This window comes from Strix aluco, chromosome 22 (assembly GCF_031877795.1).
Source record: "Strix aluco isolate bStrAlu1 chromosome 22, bStrAlu1.hap1, whole genome shotgun sequence".
NCBI lineage: Eukaryota > Metazoa > Chordata > Aves > Strigiformes > Strigidae > Strix > Strix aluco.
Window position 1 is genome coordinate 2,401,203 of NC_133952.1, and position 13,283 is coordinate 2,414,485.

General features: G+C 35.8%; 1 protein-coding gene across 7 annotated transcripts in view; it reads right to left on the minus strand.

The window, feature by feature from the left end:
• PRKCZ (protein kinase C zeta) overlaps positions 1-13,283 on the minus strand; it is a 69,190-nt gene that overhangs the window by 19,769 nt on the left and 36,138 nt on the right. For all 7 annotated transcript variants that reach the window (XR_012626164.1, XR_012626163.1, XR_012626162.1 and 4 more), the window contains 7 exons: positions 12,908-13,039; positions 11,638-11,719; positions 10,906-10,958; positions 8,711-8,899; positions 5,655-5,752; positions 1,234-1,320; positions 444-579 (listed from right to left, as the gene is read on the minus strand). Coding sequence is in view for 4 of the 7 variants with exons in the window: in XM_074848469.1 (XP_074704570.1) it covers positions 444-579; positions 1,234-1,320; positions 5,655-5,752; positions 8,711-8,899; positions 10,906-10,958; positions 11,638-11,719; positions 12,908-13,039 (777 nt within the window). In the remaining 3 variants the exon portion in view is untranslated. The remainder of the gene's footprint in view (positions 1-443; positions 580-1,233; positions 1,321-5,654; positions 5,753-8,710; positions 8,900-10,905; positions 10,959-11,637; positions 11,720-12,907; positions 13,040-13,283) is intronic.

Here is a 13,283-nt window from a genome sequence, read left to right on the forward strand (position 1 = left end):
AGATTGCAGGCTAAGAACTGAGATACCGGAGAGCCCCTGGTGGTCAATAACCTGCAGAGTGCAGCCACAGGCAATTCATCTTCACAGGAGCACAGTTATGAAGAGATGGAAAAGACACTTTTAAAATCATGCTTGTCTTATAGACAAATCTTCTAACTTGTGTCACACGGGAAACTTAAACAGATAGGAGAAACTGACTTGGCCAACAGGCTACACTTTTGTTCCCCAAAATGAGCCACATAACTCGAAATGCTAAAAAGAAAAAATTACGAATGTGGTTCTATTCTTCTGTCATTTTTCAGCATAAAGTTCCTATTCTACAACCAAATTCTGGGCTGAGTAACACTAGCATTAAGATAACAATGTATTTGACTTTAAAGCATAACCAGAGAGATAAACTACTGAATGACAAAGCGACAAAAGAAAGGTAAGAAAAATCCTACCTTGCACATGCCGTAATCTGTTAATTTGATATGACCCTCTGCATCTAAAAGAACATTGTCTAGTTTTAAATCTCTGTAGATTATGCCTCTTTCATGTAGGAAGTTTAGAGCAATACAAATCTCAGCAGCATAAAACCTGAAATTAAGAAGGAGAAAAATATTAGCATTAAGACTGTACAAAACTTGGTGCAATTAAAAAAATCTCTTCTTAAAACATTACTACATTTATTCATAAGGACACTGATCTTGTCTAGTGTAAAAACATTCCTTAAATTAAACATGGGGAAGTATTTTTTCATTCTACTAATTAAAATATTTATGATTTATCATACCATTTTTTTCCCTGAAAATTCCAAGCATGACATAGAACATCTGTATTTTCAGCTTATTAAGAATTAAAATGAGACTTTGTGTAAAGCCATACAAAATAGATTTTTCATCTTCTCCTATCAACACTGTGTTAATTCAACATAAGAACAACATAAGTTGAATAGTTACATCTTCTATCAACAGATCAAAGAAGCATTACCTAAATATGATGCAATAAACAAAAGTAAACAGGAATAACTAACAACTGATCAAATGCTTGCTGTCTTTAAAAAAATACATATCCTTCAAAAAATTAAATTAACATTTCTTCCCAGGGCAGTACATCCTAAACTTAACAATCAACCTCTCATTCTTTCTTTGCTAGTCAGATTCTTTTATGGAATACAGTTTGGAAAGCATTTCATACAACATTAAACAGCTACAACACAAGAAAACCACTATAACTGTGTGAGTAAAGTACCTTGCATGTTCTTCAGGAAGTTTCCTTTGTCGTTGCATATGAAACATAAGATCTCCCCCATTTACATACTCTATGACAAGAAACAATCTGAAAGTATATAATACAATTAATAGATTCCAAGGAAACTCTCAAGAAAAACTATTCTTATCCTTTTCACTTCTACACTTCAATTAGACTTCTAAATTTCTTATAGTTACATAAACTATTTAAGAGAAAAAAAGAGTACTTATTTGATCCATATAATGCAGGATCACATCCTTTATTTAAATGCCAGACTAAATGTAAAGGAGAGGCAGCTGCATACAACAGGCTACTATTTGGCATGAAATCTGCAGAACTATTTAAACAGTACAGAAGACAACAGCATTTGCCTGATATAATGAGGTACTCACTCGGCGATAGATGGGAAAAAACCCAAACCCTAAGCATATAACAATATAGAGCCTTCTTTAAAAATTGCTTAGAAATAGCAGCAAAATCATGGAAGTATGCTAGAAGATGACATGTGGCAAAAATGAAAGTTTATCCAAAAAAGGTAAAATTGCCATTCATTGGAAAAAGACATAACAACAACACAGTTACATGACTATCTCTTATTCAAGGATGTTGATTCTTTTGACTTTTATGGCACAAAATTCCACAGTACATAATTTGCTCAGCGAGTGCACTGCTTTGAATAGCAACTTCTGATTGACTGAAAAAAATAAGCCTGCCTGAAACAATGCTGATTACTCAAAGGTTTTAAGATTTAAAATATACTTTAAAAGATGCATCAATTTAAAAATCAAGCCTTTCTTACTAATTCTGACACAGATTTACCCTGATGTAATAATAATTAAATTGTTACTCTGCTTGACTAAATATTGTTCTTTTTTAATAGCCAAGCTGCAGCATCAAATCTGAAGAGCTTTGTAGATGAAACATAGTTTATATACAACTAAGTCAACAAGGTTTCTGCATGGGAAGTCTGAAAATTCTCATTTTTATTTTTGATATAGTTTTGCCAATAGAGGGTCACCATTTAAAAACATTACTTCATCATTAACAATAATTAATGACTATCTGGCAATATTATTTGGCAATAATCAATGTATTGTAGGATTTGTGATATTAGTACCTAACTATGAAGCTTGCTGTTTGTGCCACTTCAGTTCCTGAAAAGCTCAAACGGATCTACTGCAAGCAAGATGACGTAAGACTCAATAAGAGGAATGTAACCCAAATTTACTTTAAAAAAAATAGCATGACACAATAATCTTTTTTCCAATTAAAGTTACATGATCTAGCATCTTATTAATATACACATACAAAATTATTTCTATTAAACACTATGATCATCACTGAACTCTTTCTGATATACTGTTAAGAAACATACTGTCATTCCTAGGAAAAAAAAAAAAAGGAGAGTTCTGTTTTATTTGTATAGACTGAGACTAAAGAATTTGAGGACCGAGAGACTCAATTCATGTATGTCCATTATTTATTAGAGATGAAAACTAAATTGGGTGAGCTAGCAGAACAGATAATGCAATCCCACCCTCCCTTGACTTTGCCAAGAACTTTATCTGTAGAAAAACAGGAATTAAAAGAACATGTAAAGGACCCACTTCTGTTACTCTCGACACAGCATATTCACTAAATGGAAGATCTGGGCACAGAAAGGCTGCAGTGTCAAGGCTTATTATTTCCTCTGTAGAGCAGGTTTTTGAAACACTCTTCTCAAAATAAGCAAGAGAAAGTCAGTAGAAGAAAGAAATATAGGTGGAATCAGCCGTATAAAAAGACTTCTATGGTCTGCAGGAAAGGTTCCATCCTTGGGAAAATATGATCCAGGCAATGCTGCCAAGGACAGAGAGCACTACAGGACAGAAACATGCTGAGCGAGAAGTTTCTTCCGAGGGTTGCGGCTGTCCCTGGAGGCAGTATTTCCTTATACACCTAAGTTTCCATGAGTTGAAAGCTCCCTTCCATATATACACACACTGGAAAACATTCCATTTGGAAAAACATGCTCCAGTCTCTCTGACCATCTAACTGGTAGCAATTAAAGGTATTTTTTTTTTGCCCCCTTTGAGAAGGATTCTTCTTTTGAAACACTTCAAGTGTTAAAAACTTAGAAGGTAAACCAGGAAAAATTATTGCCTGCAAGTCTTCCAGCGGCTTCCCCACAAGAATATAAACACTAAACTAAATTAAATAATAAATAAAATACTCATGGCAGTTATCTATTTTGTTACAGCATTCCTGACATCTTTTGCTTCCAACTTTCCTATCCTACTTAGAAGCTTCCAACATTTTACCACCACTCAGAACCTGCAATTTAAAGTTCCTTGTATCAAGTCATGTTCAAGCACCTAAGTGTGTGAATACTGGTAGTCCTTGCTGTTCTTAGAAGGATTTACTCAAACCTTCTCTTTCAGATTGTTGCCATCTTTGCAAGACACTTATCTGGCAATTCTGGGCAAGCCCAAGGCACGTGTTTTATTACAATAATAAAAGCATCACTAGTATCTGTAACAATGTAAACAGCTACATTTAGCATTGATTAGCATCTTTAAGTACACATTTAGTCTTAAAAATTTAGTTTAAATTATATTTAGGAAAAAGAACATGTTCTTTTGCAACTTCCCCCCCACTTAGTACACTTATACACAGACTGTTCTCATATTACACCTTGCTCTCTTTGGGCCAGTTAACACAATCTGATGTTGATACATTTAGTCACTTGAAATCAGTTTCGTGCTCATCTTTGTTGCTGTCATGAGGTCATAACTGTGATTTTGTAACATTACAGCTGTAACCAAATTGTGAATTCATGACATTATGGCTATATCCATGGCAAACGGCTGAAGTTATAAACAAAAAACTAGAGTTTCACTGCAAGGAGAAGCTAGGCTGGAAAAACAGGACAAGATACAACAGGAACACAGAAAGCTTGGACTACAGTCTATTTTTTTTTCCCCTACTTCTGCTCCTCTGCTATGTCAGTGTAACTACTGAAGTGGCATGCAAAGGATCTTTCTATTACTGTTTCCTATTTCTATTTCCTGTTTCCAATATTTACAAGAAACCTCATTCTCAATACTTCACCCTCCCCAACCACTTGAATTTTTATATTATATGTTCAATACTACTTAGTACTTGGTGAGAAGGTGTTTGGGAACACTGATTTAACTTAAAGGGCCTTTCACAACAGTTTGTTAGTTGTCTGAAGATTTTTTTTTTCCCCCCTATCTGCAAGCCAAATTTCTTTTGGCCAGATTAGTCAGTCACCTTTGGAGATCATTCTTTCTCCCTGCTACAAAATACTGCCTAGTCCATGTACCTTCAGCTCTTCACACAACTTCTTTACTTCCTTTATCTTAGCTATGTTTTCCCTGCTAGGAAAATGCTATTTCCTATGCCTATAACCATCAAGGGCTTGAAAGTCTGGGGACTGAAGAAACGGTACAGTTCATGGCTTCACATGTTAAAAATTGGTAATACACATTGTAATGAACAGGTGATTGTTCTTAAGGATAAATGACTAGATAATCCACGAAAACTTCTTAAAAGTGTTGGCACTCTACACTGTATTCCGTCCGAGTAAGCCCAATAGAACGTCTTATCTTACGATTATGATATACATGGCACCAGGCATAGAAGTATAACAGTAAACAGGTGCCTGGGAGAATGAAAACCCCCCAACAACCCACAACCCCCCCCCCCTCCAAATTCCCCAGTGACATACATAAACATGGGCATGAAAGTTGTTCTTGATTTCCTTCATATTCTAATTGCAAAATAAGAAGCAAATAATCCACTTTGGATTGTGCACACAAGGACAAGAAATTGATATTTCAAAGTAGCTAAGAGTTTATTAAGCACTTTTTCAAATAAAATCACATACTTCATCAATATGTGCTACGGGCTCATAAGCCTCATAGGTAAGAAATACTTCACACACATGTAGGTTTTTAAGTTATTATTAAAAACTATTATGACTGAGCAGCCAACTCTTAGGCTATTTTGAAGAACAGAGAACTACAGTTTGGCCCTCTGAGAACCAGTTTGGCCTTCCTCAGCAGAATCAGGTATTATAAAGTGTCTCTTACAAAGCTCTGTTTTACCCCACGACCATCCTCCTATTCCTGAAGCCACACGGCCTGGGCTCAGGAAGGCAGCATACGGTTCCTCCTCTTTCTCCTTCATCTTCTTGCTCAGATCTGGACCTGGAAATCCCTGCCTTTTACTCCACACCACACTGGCTAAGCTGCCCTGCTTAGAACTGGCTTTGCTGTAGTAGCAAATCCCTGACAACGCTAATGCTTCCTTCCAAAAATTACTGACTGTGTGATGGCAGTGGTTATGTTTGCTTTATGAGAAGCAGTTAGTACAATGATCAAGATTTTCAAAACAAAATAATTTCAGATCTTTCTTACCGACTTGTTGTTTGAAAGCATGAATGTAAACCAACTAGGAATGGGTTACTGGATGCCTGTTCAAACACATGTTTCTCTGTCTGTACCCAATCAATATCCTGAAATAGAGTAATTGAACAATCAGAACTCCTGCTGGATAACCACTGTGGGTATTCCCAGAAAAGAAATTGTGAACATCTACGCTCCCTTACATATACCATCATTGTTACATATGCTCTTCAGAAAGACAAACCCCCCTAAAATCTGGAGGAAGTTATAAAACATTAATTCAATTATATATTCAGAAGTTTCTTAACCATTTCAAAAGGTCTACACAAAATTTAAGCTATTTAAAAATATCATACATCTGCAATATTTGATACACTGCTCATACTGCTTCGTAGAAATAAATTCAATTATCTTAGAGAAATGATCCTAAGGCTGAAGCAACTCATTCTAGTAACACAAGCAATGCGAATCTCCCGTTTTTAAAAGGTTCAACTAAACCAAACTGAATTTTCTCATCTGAAACTCAAAATTAATTCAATGAAACTACCACGACCAGATTAGTTTGTCCAACTAAAGTTATTCTTAAAAATATCACAGACTACCTTTAATGCTTCAACAGCGAGAAGTCCTGAATACCCAGTGCAATACCATATAATAACATACCAAATTTGAATGACACTAGCATAGCACTGCAAAATTCAGATCTGTAATAACAAAGCATTTAATTTTTTTTATACAACCATACAAAATTTAAACCTTACAGACAACTGGTTTTAGCAGTAGATGTTCACTCTTCATGCACTGATCATGTTCTACCCTGCAAACACTCAGTACCCTGCCAATAAACCAGAAATATAATTGTTCCAAAAAAATCTTCATTTCCAACAGATACTTTCAGCTTTCTGACCAATCTGGAGATAGCGATAGCAGGTCCTGAGAAATCAGGCCTTCCTGTCAAGGATAGTTAGTGAAACTAGAGTCTCAAAGGAAATCAAAGAATGTCACCATCAAATTAAATAAATCTGTTAAGGTTTTATGTTCAGACACTCCTGAAGACATAACACCTTGGAAGGGTAAACCTGGGTCCAAAAAATTCAGTTTTGAATAGAACAATAAACATCTCCACTTCTTTTTGTTTTCACTGAATGAACTTCTCTTTAAGAGTCTTCAAACTAACCCCTTCATCATTGCACTTGTGTACTAGTACACTGGTACTATGCAAGTGCACTACTGTTAGCAAGATCAAGCTTAAAAAAATTTAATAGGAAAAGTCCAGGTATTTAATTTGCTTCAACCTCATTTAGAAAAGGATCTTTGCTTCTCTCCTATATCACCATTACCTGGAAAGCACTAGCTGATTTAAACATACTGATACTTGCTGTGTAATTAATTTTCTTTCTCCATGAAACACTTAGTAGGTAAAATTTCCATTACTTGCATTATCTCATGCATTCACAGAATTCAGTGAATTTCCTACCAATTCCCAGAATTTCATTATACAGCCTATCTTACAGGCAAGAAAAACCAATTAGCTGTATCTTTTATGTAATTATCTATGAGAGCCACTATTGAAGAAAGACTTTCTCATCTACCTCTGATTCTCAGGAACAACTGTGTAACTCATTAAGTAATACTTTTCTTCAGCTTCTATCTTCTTGGAAAAATACATGTTAAAAAACCAGTAAATAAACTACACACGAGTCTAATATTTGATCATAAAAAGAACCATCAAATAAACGAGCAAGCCAAACTATTTAGAAGAACTTGACAACTTTGCTCTCCTAACCCTAGCCTCTGGAATAATGACAAAGATGGCAGCCAGAGAAACTGATTGAAACTACCACACAAATAGTACTTAAAACAATGTTGGTTTTTTTTCCCCCAACATCCTACTTTCAGGAAATCCAGTCTTCCTAACAGCATAAAATGAATATAACATCAGCCTAAAAATTGCATTGTGTTTGGAAAATTCACTTTCTATTTTAAGAACAGCTATATAAGATATTCCCTCTGAGGGGAGACTGATTGTCCATCTCTTCATTTTATTTTATTTGAGTATGGGATTCCACCCATAAGGATGACACAGCACTACTTTACTCTTCAAACACCTAATGGTGTCATATTTATGAGCCCTGCCATCGACACTGCAGCATTCCAGTCAAGCCAGGAGCCTGACAGCACTGGTTATGGCTCTGCCCTGTGCCTCGGCTGGTGTATCGGGGCTGCGCTCTGACCACACACGTCCAGTTTCCCCAGCCCCATTCAACTACTCAACACAGCAGGTTCAAGGCTCATGGCACTGTAGGTGGTTCAAACCTCCCTCCCTTCCTTGCTAGGATTGGTTCATCATATTTATGAAAAAAAAAATAGAATAGATATAAAATCTATACTTTTCAAGAAGTGTGAATATTACAGGAACAATAAAAAGGGTTGGGTTTGGTTTTTTTTTCTCTCCCTGCCCACCCCAAACTCATGCATTTGAGATCCTGTATCAAAAAAATTTCAACAGGATTTTGAAAATAATCAAGAAAAGCTGCACTGATTTCTATGGCAGACAATTTTTTTTACAAGTCAGTTAAACCACAGTGACCTCAAATGGTACTAGCATAATTTTTTTAAACCCATGGAAAAAAAATACTCCAGAGTACTGTGTCACTTGCACATAAGCTCTGTAATAGCAACTCTAAGAACACAGTTTCCACTCCTGTTCTGAAATACAGATAATACTTTGCAGCTACATTCACTAGCCTTGAGAAACATCTTTGTTTTCTTTCAAAATTAAGTGCCCAAATTCCACCCTATTTAACTCATCACTTACAGATTAGCACATCCAGGCTGGAATATTTTTCACGTGCATTCTCCTAAAGCTATTAATAACTGTTAATTGGTATTAAAATAAGGGACATTTCTCTCAGATTTAATCTTGGTGCTTCATGCAGACAGTTGCTGACAAATGAGTTCAAAAGTCAGTAAAACTTCGATTACAGAAACGCTGTCTGATGTTTTTTTGTTAAAGCACACTAAGTTTTTACAAAATGTAACAGAATGCAGTTAACACAGACTTTTACCTCATCATCATGGACCAATTCTTTTTTCACAACTTTCATAGCATAAATTTGATCATTCTTTTTTAACCGAACTAAAAGAACTTTGGCATAACTTCCACGTCCGATAACTCTGATTAAATCAAAGTCCTGTAGTCCAAGCCCCTGAGAAATCTTAATTCCATCCATTCCATCAATGACTGGTTTGATATCCTGTATAAAAAGAAACAGATGCTAGAAACAGAAGACATTTTCATAACAAGTAACTATTAAAGCAAAGAGGTCTTTAAGCGCTGGACAGAATTTGCTGAGTTTGCTTGCCATTGTTACTGGCACACTGATCTGAATGGCTGACTAAAACATATTTGTTTAGAAATGTTTGCTTGGTGTTGGTTTCGCTCATGCTAAAAATTACTGTGTTTTTCAAGGCAGTAGTTAGTTCGATGAATCATTTCAATATTCCCTACCGGAAAGCAGAAGGCAATGCCTTAAGAAATGAGGTTTTATTCAAATTCTTCAACCGCAGGCCATGTAGAATTATCCTTTGCACTAAGTGAAGAGCATCTTTCATATTCTAACAGATATTGTAATACAAATTAATAAAGGCCATCTAAAAAGATGATGGATAAGGAAACAATAATTTGATAATGAATATACCTGTCTTGGTTTCAGTTTAGGCAAGAGCTGTGTATATTAAGTTCACTATAGTTTTAATGAAAAAGAAGATTTCTAATAGGTGCCTGGCACCGTACAGAAGTAGATGCCAATTTCTGAAATGTGCGAATTTGCAGGAAATATTCCACTATGAAGAATGTTACTTTAAAATTCATTATTTAAAAAGATAATATTTATCTTGAGTGTCTGCTGGAATTAAACGTGAACACGTGAGACTGAAGATCAAGCAGCTGAACTAGAGAAATGCAACAACATTTGACATTTCATGTTTTACCAATATATACAGTGCTTTGACATACTTCTGTGGCCTATTTTTATCTGACCTCATACTACTGTACTTGTAGACAGATCAGCATTCTGCTGAACTATGGAAAGTATTTATATAAAGAATCTTGATCTAGGATTGACTGCTATTAGAAGAGATTGCTCTGAGCTTAAAGATTCTAGTCAACAAAGCTCCCAGAATGCCACTTCCTCTCTGTAGGATACCTTAAATTATCTTAGTAAAGCTCAAAAGCAAGGTGGGATAATCAGAGCAGCATAATTCAGGACAGTTGAGCAAACAGCACCTATCAAAATTTAAACACAAACAGTATCTACCTGAGCACTAATCATAGCAGAAGTCACCAATTATAGATAGCAATTAAAATTCTCTAATGTGTTTTAAATTTATATCCTTTCATCTCTGAATTTGAGATAAAAATCTAAAGACACATGGCTGAAAATAAGGCAGTCACTTACCCAAGAGCAGCAACTACTCAAGTGTGAAATAATGGCAGTGACAAGTATTGTCGTGGATGTAGAGGAAAAAACATGCGGGCTTGTTAAAAATGGGATATCAAACTAAGTGCCAGTGCTCTGCAGAGTGCATCCTATTTATTTTAAATATGCCAGAAGCATTTTTAAAAGAAATGTCTTGAAGCCCTTTAGGATTAAAGCGTATTGAGATTTTTCAAACTGCTTTAAGGGAGCAACATTCTTGGCATGCAGAGATTGTGTCAGACCGCCTACAAAAGAGCTGAAAAACAGAGCTTAAGTGTATGTTATGCTACTTGTATTTCCAAAGGAGCTGTCTATAAATTATTAGTTGGTATTTATATGAAACATCTCAGAGAGCTGGATAGTTAATGTATTATCAGACTGAACCAACTTTCATAGTGACAGCCTGTAGAGGTAGCCTGAGGGTGACAAAGGGTGTACATCCATTAGAGAGAGCAGACAAGACAATGTCAAAGCCACCATTTGTTGCAAGGAGCAATAAAGTCAAACCCTCTGCTAAATCACTGTTGTTCCAACATGAATGGAGGGGAGAAAAAGAGAAAAAAGTCTCTCAGATCATGATTGGGATAAGAGCTGTATACAGAAGAAATTAGAAAAATCCAACAAAAAAGCTGAAAAAAAAAAAATCAATTTTCAGAAAGAAAACCCAGACTTTTTCTTTAAAAGGTAGCAGAAAAAATAGGACAAATAACTAGCTGTTTTATAAAAATCTGTATGATTAAGAGTGTATAAATGTGAATTACAAAAATATTTTAAAAACATACCTCAGAGTCATCTTTAATGTTGTCATGTTTCCGGTTTGAAGAAATGTAGGGAACTGGAAAAAAAATTAAACAAATAGTGAGGTTAAGGTCTTTATTAGAAATAATTTTAAAAATTGATAAATGGAAAGATGATTTAGTATCTTAGGGTCAGCATTTTGTTTTACATACTATGGGACAGTTGATCAAATTTTTCCACTTTATTCTTGTAATCCTGACAGCAGATCCTAAGGGTACCAACTCAGAGACAGTGAGAAATTCATCAACGAACCTCTGAGCTCACAATAGTACCTGACAAAGGCCAGAGTAATTTTGGAGAATGGGTATGATGAATGGGCCCTTAAAATTAAACAGGTTAAATGATCAAAGATATTAACCTAGAAAACAGTACTCCAAATTGCACAGAATTAAGAAATACTTAAAAGTCCGAGGGTGCACTTATATTAGCATCACAGTTTGGATCTGAAGCATGGGGTTTTTGTTTGTTTTAAAAAGTAAATCTATTGTTGCCAATTGCTCCATGCTTAACTTCACATTCTGGAATGGTTTCAGAGCATACGAATTCAGGATGGAACTGAACCAAATGATATGCTTCAGAAGTACATTTATTGTAATTGAGTCCCTAACAAGCTAATCCAAAGTAAACTTTAAAAAAAAACCCCAACCAGGTGGAATGGAAACTGGGCCTCCAAATGGGGAAACACATGAATTCCAGCTGACTAAGAAAGTACTCACTTCCATCAGTTTCTTCTGAAGGGAGGTCAACTTCATCATTTTTATCATCTAACTGAGGCTCCTGGGAAGGCATGACCGAATCCTTGCAAAATACATAAGTTATATAGAAAAGAAACATTGATTTATGTAGTCCCTTTTAAGTGAGCATGCCTTGCCATATAACTACAATCCAAGAACCTTCCATTTGTATCTTCCAGTATGAAAACTGCATTTTGTAGAAAGTACTTCCAAATATTAACATTTTGTAATGCATTATAAAAACCAGCCCACCAAAAGCATAAATGCTATGTCAACCATTCTCTGCAACTACAACAGAGGTTTAGTTGTCTGCAATAAAATACACTGATCTTTTAGAAAAGTTCAAACTTTAATTCTGTTTAAGACTTCTGAGTCTGTTTCACATGGAACAACAAAGTAAACACCTCAGCATGATGTTACACACTCAATTTAGAACATATTTCTTTCCTGTTTAAAAAACATGAATTGTCACTCATTGTGCATTGCAATGAGTATTGCATAAATTGGTAAAGATTACAATACTAAACAGTTTTATAGTACATTTGGACACTGGTCTCATTCACAACTCATTGAGACGTGTAGGACTATGCCAGTAGGTATAGCAACATGCATCAATAAATCGGCAAATAATGTAGTGATGTCAAGGCAAGTCACATGCAAGACCAACAAAGAAAAATACTGGTTTGAGTTTTGAGTTAGAAAAACCATGATGCAACACCAGTGAGACACTGGTTATAGTCTGTGATGAGTATGGGGAAGGGCTAAAATTCAGGGATACAGATTAACATTTAAAGCCTGGGAAAGACACTAGCATCGCCACTGGAATGCAGGAGGGAAATGGAGAGGATGAGAACAGCGCTGGAGAAACTGAGGTGGCAAGAACACGGAAGCAACAAGCCTTTTTGCAAGCAGCAGTGCAAAAACCACACAAGTGCCTTCGTTCTTAAAACATTCCCATAGGCTAAAAGGAACAAACGCTAAGATCGTCAGTGACAACTGTCTATCTATCTGTAAAATACAATGTGTCTACTGGAGAAGCTTGCTCACACTTAAATCACATCACAAGTTTTCTTTTCTTTGTCTCTATTGCTCACAACCTAAAGGCTTGATCTCCACAGACAAACCAAATACCACCAAGTGTTATAAACCTGCAACCACCACGCACAGCATTTCATTGCTTGGGGTGCAGAGCTACAAACCCCGACACAGGACACAATGAAACATCTTCGCTCTATACAGAGCACAAACTTACCATATGCCTTTTGCAGGTCAGTGGAACAAGTATATGACAACGTTTATGGACCAACAATTTGCAGTTGATACACTTGTAGCCTTGCCTTCCGAGACCCCATATCCTTTCACTGCACTGGCCACAATACGCTCTCTAGAAGCCAGAATGCACATTATCAATTCAATTATCAATTCCTTTTTGTAGGTGAGTAGTTACCTAGCAGCAAGAATCCACCCTAGTCAACTCCTAATAGATGTTCAATAATAGTTCTTTTAGAATATCCAGGGTTTCCCTAATAACCTAAGGTTACACTTCATACTTCGAATGCAGCTAAATGCAGTCCTTTTTTAATGAATCTTAAGAAAACAAGTATCTCAAGCATATGGAACACATTACA